Source organism: Camarhynchus parvulus, chromosome 1A, assembly GCF_901933205.1.
Source record: "Camarhynchus parvulus chromosome 1A, STF_HiC, whole genome shotgun sequence".
Taxonomy (NCBI): domain Eukaryota; kingdom Metazoa; phylum Chordata; class Aves; order Passeriformes; family Thraupidae; genus Camarhynchus; species Camarhynchus parvulus.
Window position 1 is genome coordinate 19,907,577 of NC_044586.1, and position 18,484 is coordinate 19,926,060.

General features: G+C 42.5%; 2 protein-coding genes across 7 annotated transcripts in view; one reads left to right on the top strand and one right to left on the bottom strand.

The window, feature by feature from the left end:
- The first annotated feature begins 29 nt into the window (after positions 1 to 29).
- On the top strand, positions 30 to 9,669 carry FBXO7 (F-box protein 7). Of its 2 annotated transcripts, XM_030960736.1 has the most exons (9): positions 31 to 312; positions 1,655 to 1,943; positions 2,864 to 3,091; positions 4,400 to 4,541; positions 5,005 to 5,088; positions 5,558 to 5,650; positions 6,610 to 6,786; positions 7,452 to 7,489; positions 7,843 to 9,669. In XM_030960736.1, the coding sequence occupies exons 1-9, from the start codon at positions 191 to 193 to the stop codon at positions 8,245 to 8,247; spliced, it is 1,578 nt and encodes a 525-aa protein (XP_030816596.1). In that variant the 5' UTR covers positions 31 to 190; the 3' UTR covers positions 8,248 to 9,669. The 2 variants fall into 2 exon arrangements, with proteins under 2 accessions (XP_030816597.1, XP_030816596.1); XM_030960737.1 differs by lacking the exon at positions 2,864 to 3,091 and having other exon boundaries at positions 30 to 312.
- The window catches only part of SYN3 (synapsin III), a 199,848-nt gene continuing 190,115 nt past the window's right edge, over positions 8,752 to 18,484 (bottom strand). For all 5 annotated transcript variants that reach the window (XM_030960732.1, XM_030960731.1, XM_030960734.1 and 2 more), the window contains 3 exons: positions 17,603 to 17,687; positions 15,848 to 16,145; positions 8,752 to 14,352 (listed from right to left, as the gene is read on the bottom strand). In XM_030960732.1, the coding sequence (XP_030816592.1) occupies positions 14,220 to 14,352; positions 15,848 to 16,145; positions 17,603 to 17,687 (516 nt within the window). In that variant the 3' untranslated portion in view covers positions 8,752 to 14,219. The remainder of the gene's footprint in view (positions 14,353 to 15,847; positions 16,146 to 17,602; positions 17,688 to 18,484) is intronic.

The window sequence follows — 18,484 nt, forward strand, 5'->3', positions numbered from 1 at the left end:
GCGTGCCGCGAGCCCCGGGGGCGGGGCCGCGGCCGGGCTGAGGCGGTTCCGCGACAACCAAAACAACGGCCCCGCCCGGCAGCCCTTGCGCCCGCGCCCCGTCGCCACCTTCCCCGCCGCCGCCGCCCGGCGGGGCCCGCTCGGGGCGCGAGGTGGGCGCGGAGGCCCCTCCAGTCCCGCTGCCGCCGCCATGAAGCTCCGCGTACGGCTGCAGAAGCGAACGGCGGCCCTGGAGGTGCAGGGGGCGGAGCCAACGCTTGGGGAGCTGCGCGCGCAGCTGCGCCTGGCCCTGCTGCCCGCCTGGGGGTACAGGTAGCGAGCGGAGCGAACCATCGCGAGGGGTGCCGGGGGGGAGGCGATGCCGCCCGTGCGCGGCTCGGGCCGGCGGGGTCGTACCACGGGCGCGGGGGGAGGGATCTGCCCCAGGCCCCGTGCGCGGTGCTGCCCCCTGCAGGGCGGGCGCGGCGCTGCGGCGGCGGCACCGCCCGGGCCCGGGGCGCATCGCCGGGATTGACAGCGCCCGGCCCGGCCGCTTTACCCGGCCCACGACACCGGCTGCCCGGGCTCCTGTCGGGCCTGGGACCCGGGCTGCTTCCCGGCTGGGCGCTGCGGAGCGGGAAAGCAAAACCCCGGGAGTGCTCAGTTGCGAAGTGCGGGTTGCAGCGCGGTCAGAGCTGACTGAGATTTCTGCGCGGCGCTGAAGTTACAAAAAATGCTGTAGGGTCTCGGTTTTACACTTCTCTCAGGCTTGCTGGAGAATCTCGGTTGAAGTTTCATAAACATTTTATCTGTGAAGAACTCACGGCCTCCTCCGTAGGGAAATGAATCGCCTGTAAAAGGGGAGCGTTTTCTGATGCTGGCTGAAGGGTTTGTGTCACAAACCTTTAATTCGGTCCGACGTGCTGCTGTTTCACTGGTGATTCACACAGCAGTGTGGGCAGGAGGAATCTGAAGTTACTGCTTGCCTTGCCGCAGTGGATGTATTTTATAGCTGCTGCTGGGTAGCTGCTTCTCTGCTAACCAGTTTCATTTCTGGATTTTTTTGGCTTGAAGTGTCTTATCTTATTATCCTCATTTGCAGCTAGCATTCTATAGGACACCTGCCAATCATTGAAATTAATGTTTAGCTTGGTGAGAAAGCAAGTTGGCTGAATCTTCAACACTATTTATTTTTAAATAATCCGAGGCAGTAGTTTATTTAGATCTTGTTTTCCTAGCTGTGATATCTTCTCTTTTGAAGGACACTTACTTGCTTTCCTTCATAACTGTTTTATGACCAATTTCTGTAAATGAAATTTTATTTACCAAGCAACTGCAGCAACTTAAAATGTACTTGGTGAGAAACATGGGGGAAATAATTTCATATAATCTTTTAATAATTTCATATAATCTTTTTCCCCTCACCCATATTTCTTTAACTATGGGTAATTAATAATGGATTAAGCCCCGTGGCACAATACTATTGTAATATGCAGTATGCATTTCTAGTTGTAGAATCATAGAATCACGAAGGTTGGACAAGAGCACCAAGTCCCATCTTTGACCAATCACCATGAGGCCACCTAAACCACAGCACCAATTGCCATGTCCAGTGTGTGGCTATCCAGGTGCAGCCAACCATGTTTCCTTACTGCTTTTTAAAATTATTTTGCAGTTCTGATACCACATTTTCAATAACATTGAACAGAAAAGATGCTCTCACAGAGGATCAGAAGACCTTAGCTTCATATGGGATTGTTTCTGGTGATTTGATATGCTTATTACTAGAAGAGCCAGATGGACAACCCAGCCTACCTCCTCCTCCTGCTACTCCTGCCCCACTTCAGAATGGTCATGAGCCGTCCACCTTGACCCCCAACAGCAGTCAGGCCAACAGTGCAAGAGAAGGGCAGAATGAGCAATCTGACAATGAGAAGGCTCAGGTTCAAGAGAGTGGTGAGAGGGTAAGTACATGAGATTTTTTCTGTACAGCACAAGGCAAAAAGGAAGGTGTCCTGTTGTGCCAGTTGCTGTATTATATAGGAGTGAATTTCTTGGGAATATTTGGCTGTTTATACTTGTCTGATACATGCTCAGTTATTTGAATGGAAATTGTATATCACTGTGGCACAGAAGAGAGCCCAGAATGTTTCAGGTTTACAGGAGTATATGTTTTTGCTGGAACATGCACTTAAGGAAGTAAGGATTATGTTTCTTGCCTGCCTCAGTGCCGTCTTCTTGAGGAACCAAGTTTAGATTGGGGCAGATGCAACAGGCAGTGTTGAAGACAGGCTCTTATCTTTTCCCCCTTTCCTGACCCTTACCTTAGGTAAATGTGCTTACAGTTTTCATTCTACTTTTATTTAATAATGCATCCGTGTGTAGTTTTGTCAGTTAATTAATGACATGCCATGATTTATAAGAAAGGAAGCCACAGTGCTCCTCAAGTGGCAGCAGGTGCACTCCACTGGTTAATTTTTTTTTCTCTCCTGCTGCTTAGGCCTGTTGTGTTTGTTGGCAGCCCAAGTTACCATTTGGGTTACTTGCCATGCATATTGGCTAAGTTCAAATAAATATTGATACTGTAGTGATTAAATTATTCCTGTGTATGTTGCAAAAACCTTTTGATGAAGGTTTAATATACTATAATCACTTTGCCTTCAGTTAGTATATGCAACAAAATGACAGACCCTTTCATGAAGGGTTTGCATTATAAAGATTAAAAACCACAAGGGCTACATATATAATCCCAGTCTCCATCTGGAATGCTAGAAAATGGAGGTAAAATGAATCCATACAATTTATATGGGGAATCAGGCTGGAATAAGCAGCATAATGTTGATGTAATATTCTGAACAAATATATGCTTTGCTTTCCCCTGAAGGCAGGATCCAGCCAAGAATTTCCTTCTGGATTAGTCCCAGAAGATCCTGACCTGGAAGAAGGTACAGGTTCCTATCCCTCTGAACCCATGCTGTGCAGTGAAGCTGCTGATGGTGAAACACCCCATTCCTTAGAGGTGCTCTACCTTTCTGCTGAGTGTACCAGTGCCACTGATGCCTTGATTGTTCTGGTTCATCTTCTCATGATGGAGACAGGCTATGTACCTCAGGTAGGTAGGTGCAGCAGACACAGAAGTTTCTGGGTCAGTGTGGGGAAGCTGTGGAATATACAAGGTGCATCTGAGGATCTGCTTCTGCCTTTCTATATGTCAGTTTGCTGTAGGGGCTGCTGAAGGATCAGCTTCTCAAAATTCCCAGAAAGTTTTCAGGCTGAAGACTGGAGCAGCTTTTAGAAGAAGAGGCCTGTCCTTGTGTTTCTGTTGGTCCTCAGCCTCACTGGGACCCACCTGAACCTCCTGCTTCTGCCTTTTACTATAGAGCATGTGAAAATGTGCTTAGATTGTGGCACTTCCCCAAAATACTGCCTTAAGTGTCGGTATCATCTCAATGATATCCTGTCAAATGGTATTTAATGAGGTCTAAGTCTGCCAAAAAAGTGTCTCTAATTCCATATTCAACTTAATGCCAAGTTTGGCTTTGATTGTACTAATCTGTAGAGGTATCATACTCAAGCACCTATGGCAGTACATCTGTACAATGTATGGATTCACTTTTCCCCTTTTCATTTGCATTTTATGTTTGCTAATACATGGCTGAACATGGAGAAAAATATTTGGTCTCAGGTGTTTAAATTCTCATCTTTTTTCTTGCAGTGAGGCTGACTAAGCGCATTTGGGTGTCTGGTTGACTATTACCAATTTAATAAATCTGCTAAGTTCATTGTACCACCGTAATTTGAAATACTATGTAAAGAATACATTTGCCACTGTGAATAAAGTTTATGGCAGTGAGCAGGCTTGGAGGTAGAGACAATGAATGCTGTGCAGATTTAAGAGGAAAGAAAGAACGTACTTGTGCTTGTGTTTATATTGTATCCCACTCTGATAATCCATCTGAGCTGTTTCGTAGTGAAATTGAAGGCAAACCTGTTAGTTGAGTCAGGTTTTCGTATTAACTTCAAACTATCATTCTTAAAGCCCTGTCAAATACGGTAAGTTCACAGAAAAGGTGCAATAGGTTTTTTTTTGAGCAGCAAATAATTATGTGCAGGAGTTGTCAGAATGCAGGAATAATGATAGAATGAAGTATGTGTCTCAAAGAAAGAGATGTGAGTGCTCACTGAATGTCTGTTCCTATCAGGACAAAAATTACTGAACTTCACTTAGATTTGCTGTTAGTTTTGGGGAAAATGTGTATAATCTTATATATTCATAATCACTGAGTCATTAGAACTGATCTAAGAGTTGAATTGCAAGCATCATTCTGCCATTTCCTGACTTCTGATCCTTTTCTCACCCTTCAGCATTGGTACATTGCAAAAGTATAACAATGTGTTTGTTATCCCTTTACATTTGTAGGGGATAGAGGCCAAGGCAGTCTCCATGCCAGAGAAATGGAGAGGGAATGGTGTTTATAAGCTACAGTACACACATCCCCTTTGTGGAGAAGGTTCTGCTGGTTTGACTTGTGTGCCTCTGGGAGATCTTATTGCTATTAATGGTAAGTCAGTCAAATCTTCATCCTGGATGCACATTCCTAAGTATCACCATTGTTTAGGAAGAGAAAACTTAAGTGTGCTTTTGTGTGTTTTGAACTGCGCCTTTATTACTTGGGTTGCTGAGGTGCAGAGGATGCCACTTCCTGATGCTGAATATTCTTTTCCAGTCTCTGTGTTGACTGTTTTTTTCCCTCTTGTTGTAAGAGATCAATCCTTAGGAGTTTCAGCTGGCCTTTTCATTGCAATATTGTAGAAATATGTTTGTTATCTCATTTCATAGGAACTTTGGTACATATTGCCAGACATGAAGGAAATAGATTTGCTTCAGCTACAATGTTTTGGCTTCTTTTATGTTTTTTGCAAGACTTAAAACTTTCAGACTATGTATTACTTAAGTAATGAAGTGGTCTTTGTTGTCTCTCTTTGTTTTGAATTTTGAAATGTCTTTTTTTCTTTTATTTGTAGCAACATTAAAAATCAATGAAGAGATTAGAAGTGTGAAGAGAATCCAGCTATTGCCATCATCCTTTGTTTGCTTTCAGGACCCAGGTATGCCTGAGCTATGATCTCATAGTAGTAAACTGAAAAGTAAAGAAGGGACATAGTGGGTAAGAATATGCTTTAGTAGAAAACTAAATAGGTATAGAATAGCAAAAAAGAATAAAAGTGTGGTTACCATTTAGGTTAGTCATAACTTCATGGTAAAAAGATTTCAGAGGGTAGCCATTTACTCACATTTTGTTGTTAGAACAAATTGTATTTCTTGGATTAACAATGTAAGGAAAGAACCTTGTAAAGCTTGGTTTATCATTTGGCCCATATGCCTGTTATTTATGAGGTCTTAGGTCTAGCTCTTAAATGACTGACTTGTTGCAGGATTATTACACTCTAGATGCAGAGCTGCTCCTATCATGATCACAAGCAGAATAAAGCTGTGCTATAAGAAAACTGTAATTCTTATATAATTGTTGCATTATAACCTCTTGAAGTTAAGCTTTTTCCCTCTCTTCTTTGATAGAGAAGGTTGCAGGTGTTTACAAAGACCTTCAGAAATTGTCCCGTCTCTTTAAAGACCAGCTGGTTTACTCTCTCCTAGCTGCTGCCCGACAAGGTGAGAGAAAATATTTACAATTAAAGATGGTACTTAATTTTTGAGGATGGAAGGAAGGGAGTCAATCTAAAGCCTTGAAGGAAAAGTGTTAGAAACAGTTGTTCAGTGATAGGCATATAAAAAGTAAGCATAAAGTAAAATATACATGCAAAAGGAATCACATTAATCTTTGTAACTCAGAAGATGTTACTATAATTCTGGTTTAAATTTTGATTGCTCTACTCTCACTTCAGAGATGGAAATGGAGTGGCTGTTTTCCATGCATAATGATGAGGAAATCCTACCAGAACAATTTTGTAGCAGTAGTTCTGTAGTTTTAATCTATTTCTTTGTCAAAACAGAAACATTTATTTAGCATCATGTTTGGAAATCGGACTTCAGGAATGATCTTACTAGGAATGGTCATTGAGGGCTTGGAAAAGATGGTAGGAAGTAACTCAGGCTGGTGTTTGTGAGGCAGTAGGAAGCCAGGCTTTCTCTGCATACTTACTGCCATAAATGGTCTCAGCTTTGTATTCTGAAGACAATGGAATTCCCTCTAGACTTCAGTGCATGAAGATTTTATGTGAAGCATGTGCTCTATATTTGTGTTTTTTGCAGGGTCATGAAATTAGGCAGGTCTTTTTTCCCTTTACTTATTCCTTAGCTCTGCAGCCTATAAGCATAATTAGGTGTGCAATTTTTCTTAGGCGTAGTGCTCAGTATATAGTGTCATTTGCCCTATCTTGTGCACCTCTTAAGTGTAGTTAGAGTTGCAAGAGATCTGTTTTGCAAGGAGTCACATCACAGTAGTTGCTCAGAAAAGTGGTGTAACTCAGGCATTAAAGGGAGAGATTGTAAAGGAAAGATTATAATGTTCTTTCTTTCTTTTAGGGTCTTTGGAGATAGAAGAACTATCTAAGAGATAGTGATGTCAAATTTACTGTATTTTTTCTGAACTTTCTTTCTCTTTTCTGTAGCTTTGAACTTGCCAGATGTGTTTGGGTTAGTGGTCCTTCCTCTTGAGCTCAAGCTTCGGATTTTCAGACTTCTGGATGTCCGTTCCCTCATCTCTCTCTCCGCTGTTTGCCGTGATCTCTACACAGCTTCCAATGACCAGCTTCTCTGGAGGTTTATGTATCTGCGGGATTTCCGAGGTAATCTTAGGCACATCTTTTCCTAATTATGTTCTCATGTTAACAGAGGGGTTAGTTCTGACAGTTTTGATAAGAGGCTCCTCAGGCAACCAATAATGATATTGAAACACTGTGAGTAAATGCAGTTGTTTGTGATACTAATCAGTATAGTTGGTCAGTGTGTGATTCAGGGGGATGCAGAGTTTTCTACCGAGGAAAGTGGTTGGCAATCTTCTCAGCCATTATTGATGCTCCACATTGTTCATCCCATTGTGTGGTGGAGGCTTTCCTTGTTTTCATCTTCCTTTGCTAACTTGGTGTATTGGCTACTGCAGATATTAGGAAATGGTGGGAAGATATATTCCTGCTTCAGTTTCTCACAAGAGAGTTAAGAAACAAAGGTAATCAGGGGAGTGCTGTCAGAAGGCGAAGGCAGAGATGATGTTTCTGGGATTTCCATATTTAATAACATTTCAAGATCATGCTTTACATGGAATGGTGTGCAAGTACATTACCTATCAAATGGACCTGGAGCTTTATATTTTTTAAGATACATTATCTTTAGAAAAAGATGTATTGACCAAAAGTGTTTTTCATATCTTGATTATTCTTTGAATTCTGACAAACTTCAGGTATCTGTGGCACAAGATCTGTTGCTTTTCTTAATGCTTTCCTTCTCTTTGTAGATCCTATTGCAAGACCTCGTGACACAGATTGGAAAGAAGTAGGTGGCTTTTTAATATAATCTCTCTGAGATCAATCTTAGTTTGAGAATTAAGTATAGACTTTGGGAGGCAGTAACTTTGAGTTAAAGTTTAGCTTAGAAGTGTGGTATTCTATGAGTGCATGTTGGTCAGACTAGTGGAAAGGAACATCAGCAAGTTGTACTGCATGCTCCATGAGGGTTAAAGATCTTCAGGGGTGCAGTGCCTGGTCTTTGGTGGGCAGGGGAATTGCTGGTCTGAGTTTTCAGACTAGTGAGGAGCACGTTTTTGAGAAGTGCTGTAAAACTGAATGCAGCTGCTGAAGCTGGAGCACTTAGAGAGCTTTAAAATGTTTTTTATTTTCTGTCTGCAGCTATACAAGAAAAAGTTGAAACAGAAGAAGGAAGCCCTGAGATGGAGGCACATGATGCTTCTGCCTCCTATACCTCATCCAATCCCTTTTCATCCCAACCCATTCTATCCTAATCCCTTTCCACCCAACCCATTCCCATCAAATCCAATCTATCCCCCAATGATCATTGGGGGAGAATATGATGAGAGACCAACACTTCCATATGTTGGAGACCCAATTAACTCACTCATTCCTGGCCAGGGAGAAGCACCAGGTCAGTTTCCTCCATTCAGACCACATTTTGACCCCATTGGCTCCCTGCCTGGAGCAAACCCTACGCTTCCAGGACGAGTTGGTCCCAGTGACAGGTTTCCACCTCGACCCAGCCGGGGCCGCCCCATGGACATTCGCCGTGCATTCATTTGATTGCTGCTTTTTCCTGCAGGGAGTTCTGTAGTTGCTGAGCTTGCTTTCTAACTGTAGGAGATTGCAAATCCCAGGCACTAACATCTGCCTTCAGATTGTGTCAAGAACATGTGTGCATGGTGATGTCCCAACCGCAGAGGCTGGGTTTGTTTTGTGCTCTGGTAGTGCTGTATCACCTGGCACTTAAGGTCTGTTCCTCAAAGAGCTACGACTTAGAGCAGTTTGTTCTGCTGCCCCCCTCCTTGCCCTTAATTGTCTGTGAAGTGCTACTTAGAGACCAGAATAACGGCCAAATCCTTACTGCATCAGATAAAGAGCACTTTAAATACAAACCCTCTATTTGTCTGTTTTATTTGAAGAGTTTTACTGCATTGCCAGGATGAAAAGTTTTGTTTGAAATCTACCCAGCTAATTAATAATCTTTATTAACAAAAAAGTTACCACATAGAACAGGATACTGCTGCTGTTACGGTGGATGTGTGTTCATGGAAATTTTTAAAGGTGTTGTTTCCTTTTTCCTTTAAGATTTTATTAGGTAAAAAGCGTTTTTGTATTGTTACTTAATGGACAAAGAATACAGCAAAGGGATTTTCTTTACAATGGAAATACTAGAACACAAATGAATTCATTTTACAAACAATTGAGTAAAGTCATGCCACAGTGCAACTCAGAAGTCTAAGCAGAAGCAGAGCAATTTTACAAAGAATAAGCAGCAAAACTTTTGACTTTGTCCTTGACTTTACAAATAAGGATCTGTAGTATGTGACTGCATTTACTGTGTTTGAACTAAAAGTGGTGCAAAAATGCTTCTGTTCTTCCTATCTGACATACTTAAAGGATTAAATAGGCTGACCTGGTTACAGTGGGAATGGGATCACAACAACATAAGAAGCAGAACATATTCTGATGTTAGTAAATTCCATTTAGTTCCATTACTTAAGTATCAGATGATAACTTGCCAAAAAGAAATGTGTCGTAGCATGTTATGAGCACCTTTCAAGTGTTGTCTTATTAACTAATGAGCAGCTAACAAGACAACTGTTAAAGTTTCCTGATGAGACCTGCAAACTGATGCTGGAGCTCAATTAAAGGAAGACTGGAATGACTGAACTTTGCTAGAACTTTTAATTTCTTATGTATTTTTAAGATGATTGATCTCAGTGTTTCTATAAATGTGAATGGTACTAATGGCTGTTGTGACAACTGATATTATTTTCTAAAACTTTTTTGAAATTCCAGCTGTGGAAATGGAGTGACATTTCCTATTAAATACAAGCTATTTAATCAGTAATTCTTACGTGCTTTTTCAGGTGAGATTTCAGTGGTTCATCTTCTCATTTTGTATAAAATCAGCTGACATTAGTAAGGTCAGGGAGTTTTGCCAGTGGAAGTAAAATATAATACTTTATTTTGCTGTCAAAAGTTGTATTGCTTCTTTCTTCCTTTTCTTCTTCACAGAGAGTTTTCCTTCCCTACCAAGATTAGCCTTAACTTTTAACTTTTGCCTTCAGTGATTGAATTGCCGTGTTCCAAAAGCATTTTCACCAGTGAAATGTATAGTCAGATCTCTTAGTTTGCAGCAATTTTTTATATTCCACTGACTATAAGAAGAAAAAGGTAAATCTACACTGTATTGGTCTTGCACCATTTTGTCCTTGTGATGCTTCAGCAATGCTTCAGTGCTTCAGCAATGCATAAATAATATTCAGATAAGGTTACAGAGCTTTAACTGATAAAATAATTCATAACTTACTTTTTTCCTTTTTTTCCAAGCTATTTCTGGGAACAATGCTCACATAATGCATGTGAGAAGTTAATTTTGTGGTGCCAGTGGTGCTCACATTGCCAGTGCCTTGATGGCAGTCGCATGGTTTGCCCTGCTGGCAAGCCACGTGCTGCTCTGGAGTTGGGCCCTCTTAGCCATGAAGACAGCCATGAAGTTATACTTCTGCAGGCTGATGCCAGAAGTTCAGTTTATCCTGGATTTTGTCATTGAAATGTTTGGTTTTGAAGTAATGAACTCAGCTCTTTTACACATACACCAGTAAGTGACCTGAAGATACTCCTTCCCGTTTTTTGTTGTCCCTCACATTGCAGTAAAGGTGTTGTGAATCAAAGATTAAGAAACCTGACTTAGCTGGAACTGTAAAGTTCCTTAAAGAGGAGTTCCTGTTATTCATAAAACAGGGTATAAAGTATAAAGTATCTCAGGACCAACAGTATAAACTTAGAAGACAAAACAGAGGAAATACTTGAAAACTAGCTGCTTGCTTTTTTTATTTTCCAGCTCCTAAATTAAGTGTGTATATCATTGCTGTTGCAAATGATAAAAGAGAAATCACAAAAGAATGAAATGCCTTAAGATGAGCATTCCTTACCTGTACTATTCATTAGTATCTAGTACTGTAAAGGTTGCTACTAAATCACTTGGAAATAAGGAACTGTTACCCTTGGCTTTTCTATGTATTGTTTTATCTTAATCATGAAACTTCAGACCAACCAGATGAAGCAACTGAGCCATACACAAGGTCTGTGAGCCATACACAATGTCTTACATACCTGCTTGTGATTAGTGGAAGATTGTAAAATACCACTGCGTTTACAAGTGGTATTTTGTAAGCAGGACTGCTGTTCTGCTGGACCTTAGCTTGCCTGGGAATGTGTGTTCCATTCCTCTTGAAATGCTACACCTAGCTATGACAAGAAAGTCAAGGTGTTCTTCAGTTTGTAGCTAAACAGCAAAATGTAAACTAATTTTCCAGGTGGTGGATATGGTTGGGTGTTGTAGCTGTGTCCCAGCTACTTCCTGGGTTGGACTCAAACACACAAACCTACTCATGTTTCCTGGCTTCCATGTGAAGAAACTTAAACCAAATAGGACAAAAGAAGTTTTGACCAGGTGCTCACTGTTCACATCTGTGTGAGAAAGATCTCAAGGTGTGCTGTGGGACTTGTGTGCCTTGTGATTTAAATGTAGCTTCTCTTTACCAGTTTTTCTGTTTTCTTACTGCCGTTACTGTTATATTTAGGTACCTAAATGCCTCTTAGGTGTACCTTTGTTTCCCATTCATATAAAAGAAGAATACCCCCTGTATTCCCTCTTCTCTTTTTCTAGAGGGTAGGGATTTTGGAGTAGAAAGCCAGCATCAAAGGTGATAATTTGAAGATGGGATGATGCATTTCTGAATCTCCTGCTAGCACATCTAGTATGTGAGCATCATAGCTGTAGATGGGAAGTGTACTGTTGGGACAGTTACAGGACACAACAGATTTTCATCATTCTAACTTCAGAAATCAACTCACTGCTTTAAAGCACTTCTGTGAATAGAACTGAAGGTGCTATTTCAGGAACCATGGACTAACTAAATTAAACTGAGAGTGCCTGTTGGGTGTACTTGATGTTACAACTTAAAGCTAGGCAGTGACATGCAATTCTGTTTGCTTGTCCCTTGAAAAGTGGCAGCTGGGAGCTGTAGGCAAATGAAGAGACTGAGTCACTACTGGGTATGAAAGCTGGCAGTGCTGTCCTATTCCTGTGGTCTGTCAGAGGACAGCCCTGCTGTGTTCAAATGCAGCCTCAGCAAATGACCCAGCTGTTGCACTTTCAGCGATGAACTGCTGTTGATTTATGGGACCATGTCATACTAGTCACCATTCCTTTTTTGTATATGGTCTATTGGTGAGGGAATCATGGAATTTCAGTGGATAAAGCAATTGAGGATTCTTCAGTAAACTTTCATTTCTGTCTCTGCATCTCTGGTGACCATTCAGAAGGGAAAGGCATAAACCATGTTGAAGGAAGCGTTACAGAAGGAAATCCATTTCTCCATATAGTGAAGCCTGTTAATCTGCTTCTCTTGCCAGTGGGACACTGCTTGCTCAAGGCCATTTCTCACTCTTTTATTGCTCCTGGAGACAACACAGCAGGGACTGGGGCTTTTTTTCTCAGATGATGACATATATTTATGATGCTACATGGTAAACTGCTTCTCAAACCCTGAAGGACAGCACAGAGATGAGGAAAGCAAAACAGAAGACAAACCATCAGAGAATAAGGTGGTTCTGTAATACTGAACTTGAGGTATAAATCATTGATCCAGATGAGTCTCTTGAGGGACTTCCAATCTGAAAAAGCTGTGCTCTTACTTGCCATTATATGTGCAAAGGCCTGCTCAGGGGTAGGTCATACAAGGTCCAGATGACTTCACTGGATTTAGATGTTCATTACAGGTGCTATGCAGGAAGGATTTCCTTGTTTGGCTTTATTCCCACCAGTGAATCATAAGATCCAAGATGGCTAATGCAGCTGTTGCTTTTGCTGCTTTGGGGATCTCCTTGTTTATGTGACAGCAAAGATCTGGGCCATTGGCTCAAACATTTTCTTGACTTACTGACATCCCTGGGCATTCTTAAGTATCATCATGGTGAAGTTGCCGAGGGAAGCACAAAGCCAAGTCTGGCCTCAAAGCTGCATGTCGAGGAGGTGGGAGGAGGGCTGGCACCTGCATTAGGTGTGTTCCAAACAGACCTCCCAGGGTGCAAGGGGTAGGATCTCAGCCGGTATAAATAGCTATAAATACATGGATTTACCTAGGATGAGTTTTTTCAAACATGAACACAGCTTGTGTGGCGTTTGTCATGTCCCAGTTCCACTGTACGTGCAGAGACACAAACAGCTTCTTTCAGTGTTGCAGGATTAGAGGAAAAGCACATCAGCAAAGATCCATCTCTGTCTTCTCTGGAAGAATAATTCTTGGGAATGGTCAGGGAGAACTAATACTGATTGTTACTGCTTGGGACAATCCCATATGTGCCCTCCTGTGGCTTGGTGTCTCAGGAAGGATCCAGGTCATCTTATTTGTGAAATATAATTTTCCAGTTCTATTGCAAGTTTGTCACCTTGCATTCATTTTGCATTCACCCCAGCAAAGTCAGTGGGAATTCAAGGCGGGAGACAGGATTTCACTCCATCTCTCTGTCCGTTCAGTATTATGGAACACTCAGCACACAACTATGTGCACTTCATCAGATCTGCTATTAATTAAGCATGTTCCTGAGGGACATACACAGCCAGATGTGACCAAGTCACTAAAGTGCTTGGAGTTTTGCTGGGTTTTGTCTGGAATTTGTGTGAACTGTGAGTGTGAACTCTGGTGTTTTCAGGGGCAGGGGAAGAAGTTGTTTTTTTGTGTGGAAGACCCATTTCTTAGGTTATTTTTGAACTAAGGCTACAGGGTTAGAACATGACATTTTTCTCTCAGACCTTGGGAGTCACACGCAGGGGACATAAATGCAAGGCATGAAACAGAGATGTTTTATCTGCTATGAGCAGAATGATCTGGAATAAAGCAGCAGACCATCTGGCTGACCTGCTTGTGTGATCTTTGGTGCTTACTGATGCCTGGTACCGTCTTTATCTTGAACGTAGTTTTGCTCTGAAAAGTGACCTTTTATGAAATTGCTATAATGAAATTCCACAGTTCACTGGATGCTCAAGCATGCTCACTTTGTCGGTCAATGGATACTTATTCTTGACTCTGCCTTTGCATGGGTGTTTGTGAAAGAAGCCTAATTTTTTTTAGCTTGATCTTAACAAGAATTCAGTAATTGGAAGTTAACAATTGTATTGACTATATACAAATTAAAATAAAACATAGTTTGCACTGTCATAACTGTGTTGACTCCACAGGGGTTAGCAAGAGTAAAATTTGCTTTACAACTCAGTCATTTGAACAGATATGATTCTGATTATGCACAAAACCCAATGAAATACTGACACTTTTATACAGTCACTTTTCAGATCATTATTTGAATATTTTCTTTGTATTAAAACAACTATAGTTCTCTAAATTCCCTTTACCCAGGTGTTTGTTGTAAATCGCTGGGTCCACTGAGTGTATTCCAGGATGACATCAGGTATGACATAATGTAGAGTGAGGGCTGACAAAAGCACAGATCCAGCTGCAGGACTGTTAATCAGAAAACAGGCTAGCAAATGATTTCCTCAGGTTGCGGATGGTCTCAGCTTTTGCTTCATCTTCAGTGGCATTTCCTCGCTGAGATGACTCAGGTATGCTGAAGTTGTTTGTCAGGGACTGCGATTTGCTGAAAGGGAAAACAGAGTTCAGTCTCAGCAGGAGAAGGTGGGAATTCAAAGCTGGTCACTCATGCTTTGTGTTCCATCACACAAACAAGTGCTAGGATAAAAGGATAGGTTGGCATGGAAAATATCCATGTGCTAAGACATCCAGGAATGGGGGAGGTGGGACAGAATGAGGCATAGGCAAGTGGCTCAGTCCATACTGGTAGGTGTTGATGAAAACATCTGACTAGAAGTATGCAGTTGCTATTTGGTGAGGCTGTTGTGAGACACCCTGAAGTAATTTCACTACTAATACAGAAGAAGAGATTAATATTAGGGGTCACCTGTCTTTCATCAGCCTTACCAGGAATGATGGTCTTGGCCTTTCAGCTGTGAGAGCCCAAGAGGCTGGGTAAGTTGGTATCCAGATCCCCTGCAATGTGTGCTGTTTCCTGCCCTCCCCAGACTGTCTGCTCTGACTGTCAACTCTCTAATGCAGGTCTTTGGGTTGACCACACTGCTCCTGCTGGCTGTGTATCTGCTAGTGATCAAGTTCAGATCAGGATGAGCTTTTGAAGTAAATGTCCCAGTTTTCCCTGCTGCCATGCTTAGTTTCTTCTGATCGGTAATAGGTATCCAGCACAAAACTAGACTGGAAAAAGTATCTGAAATATGTATAGTGTGGTGACTGCATCCTTAGCACCAACATTTTGATCCTTAAGTACACCTCTTTTAGTTTGCCTTGCTTGTGTAAACATGACCACTGAAAGCCTGTTCTAGAACATCACTCCTCTGCTTCTTAGAAATTGTCTTCTTATTCCTAGCCTATGTTTTATTCTGGCCTGTTCATACCAATTTGCTTGTGTTAACTTCTTGTCAGCATCAGACCTTTTTTTGGTCAGTTTTCCTGCCATGGTGCCAGCTAGATATTCTCCACACAGGGTGACAGCAAAAGCTGCTTCCAAAGAGCCACAACAGTTCAGCAGTGTGCTCTGCTCCAGAAGAGTGCTTCCACATACTGTGACCATCTGGAATTTTATATACTTGAATAGGGCCACTTCCCCCTGTCTTCCCTGCCTTTTTGTTACCAAATGGAAAAAGAGCCTTTGTGGCTCCTGCACTTAGGAAATAGTGAAGGAATAACCCCTGGTGAGCTTTCTGGCCAATGTTGTGTTGTTTGCAGAATGTGAGGATTTTGCACTCTGCTGGTAAGGTGGTTGTTCTGTTGATATGGCCGGGGTAGAGCGCATGATGAACACTGAGCACATGAACAAGAGGAAGAATGTGAAATCTTTATTATGTCAAATACAACCTGTTCTTCCTGACAACAGGTGACTGGTGTGCTATTATGCCAAGGGATACACATTTACCTCTGAAGTCACTCACAGTTGTGCAGGCCTTTGTCCCTGGGAACTCCTGCTTGACAACAGGTGATACATTCTCCATGTCATCTCAGGATACTTTTTGGACAGCCTTATTCTAATATCTACAGATACTAGGAGTCTGTCAGCGACTTACTTCAGGTGTGGATGTGGGGTGGTTTGCTGCTTGGACATTTCCGTGGGGCTCGGCTGGCTGGGAGCCCGGCCTTGGGCAGGAGGCCGAGGCTGCTGTGGAGGGAACGTGCCTGCCTTGGAGGCCTGGACTGGAGAGGAGCCGGTTGCTGACCGGATTTGCTGTGGAGATCCAGGTGACCTTTGCTGCTGAGGGGAAGTGGACTGGGGACTCTGGGGCTGCTGTCCTTGAGGAGACAGCCGCTGCTGTGGGGGTGCGTTTGTTCGGGGAGGCTGAGATCCTTGTGGCTGGCGTGGTCCACCTGAAAGGGACATGTAGACATAAACGTGAGGAAGTGCATGTGGTGGGCAACAAGCATGGAACATCTCTATGGAAGGATGAGTTTTGCTAAGAGGAGAGACTCTTTGGAGTAGCTTCATGGAGAAGAATATGGCAAATACTCTCTTACAGGCCTAAAATTGGTGTGATTCCCTTCTCTCTAGAGTTGTCCATTTCTCTACCTTCTTCAGCACTAAAGAAATTTCTCCACTCTCCCCAAAGGGAGTAATTTCAACCTGCTTTACTCTTCATGTATCTGGTGTTTCTTATCCTTGGTGAGCACTTGTGCTTGGGTAAGGAAGAGTCACTGGAGAAGCAACTGTGTGGGAAATGTAAGCTGAGCCTGCTGGTTTGAGTCAGCAGTCCCTTCACGGGCCCAGCAGTTTGATGGGAGACATTCCATCCTATCCCTATCCATACCTCTGTTCCAGAACCATCACCCGGTGCCTTCAGTTGCTTTGGTAGCAGACTCAGAACTGAAGAGGAGGTGGAAAACAATTGGACATGACATGAGAAATTGCTGGACAAAGCAGATAATACTGTGAGAACCTGACAAAAGTTGCAGATAGTGTTGTGAAGTCTAGCTGGATTTCACAGGTGGTCAGGGGAGTTATGTGAGAAAAAGTTTTAAAAGAATTGAAAAGGAGTACTGGAGACAGATGGAGAATAGTATCCTGCAAGGCCAGCAGCTCATATCAGTAATAGTATGGAAAGCCAAGATTACATAGAAATGCTCAATTTTGGATGCAGCAAAATGATGACCAATGAGGAAAAGATAATTAGAAGAGGGTGTTAATTTGGTAGAAGGTTGAAATGGAGAAAGGAAGGGAAGGGGGCAAAAATGAGGGTCTAATGAGTTATGTGAATTGAGTGGTTGGTGTGATCTGGCTACCCATGGGGCAGCCCTGTGCTCCATCACCTCAGTGTACATCAGGACAACAAGCCAAACCTCTTGTTCTGACCAAGCCACATAAGTCAGAACTGCTTCTGCTGTCAGGAGGAGCTGGAGGTGTGCTCTTGCTGACATGGGAGCTCCTGGACAGATGGATCAAGGATCCTGGCATTGCAACATTGATGTCTGTTCCAACCCTGACAACACTAGCATCTTCTTATCAATTCTTAACACTTCTAACTGCACAGCTTTGTGCAAACACAATATACTCTTGTGCCCAGAATCCTGCTCCAGTGCCAGTTCAAGTGGCCTTGTTTTCCTGAGCCAAGTCCTACCAGTGGTATCAACTGGATCTATATCACATTTTCATCCCACTTTCTGAGCTTCTGTGGACTATGACAGTGTTTGCTTTAATAGTACACTGAATTTGCTGCCTGCTTGGCAGTGAATTGGAAAATGAGCTAAACCTTTATCCTGATACCTTTTATTTAGAAGGCAAACTGATAGGACTCAGAGTCACCACTGACATGGGAATCAGAGAACTGTACCTTGTGGAGGAGGCCGTGGTTGTGACAGTTGTCCAAGTGGAGGTCCAGTCTGAGATTTCATTGACACAGGCTGAGCTTGTGGAGGCTAGAGGGAAAAAAGCCAGTCCAGTTAATTCAGAGTCCCTAAAGAGAAGCCCTGAGGTAATACAGGAACTGTAGAGTCATGAAGTGTTCCTTAAATACACTCACACACATGCAGCATCTGGCTGGTAAAATCTCATGGGACTAAAATGGAGAGGTGAGTCAAAAAGAGCATAGAAGTTGTTTGCTCACAGGGAATAACAATGAAATGAAAATTTAGAATGTTTTTAGGCAATCAGGAATTACCAAAGTATCTGGCCTGAGGGATTCTCTTAGTCCCATCTCCTATTTTGGACAGTTGCCAGCACCAGATGTTCCGAAGGAAGGAGGGATGAACCATGGAAATGTCTATGGAGTAATCATCTCTGTACCCTAAGGGGTCTCCTCTTGATTACTAGTAAGCATGGGTCAGCTTCAGCCCTGAAACATGAAGCTTATTCTCTGCTCCACAAAATCTTTGCAACAGTTTCAGATATTTTGTTTTGATATTTACATCCAGACCCTTTGAGTCATGCTCACCTTTCAGCCTCATTGTCTTTCCCATTTCTTATCTCTGTTGCTTTGTTCTGAGTTTTGAGACTAGTTCTCACAACCTGCCCATGCTAGGCCATTCTATTTTGCAAACCTTCACTGCCCGCTCTCTCATTTACCTCATTTCTAAAGCCAAGAGACTTTAGAATCCCTCCAGTCCCTCCATGGGAATATTTCCAAGCTCCTAATTGTTTTCATCACCAACTTCTCTTTCCCAGCTTTGTAATTTCTCCTGCAGATGCCAGAGATGGGTCTGCTTATATTTTTCCA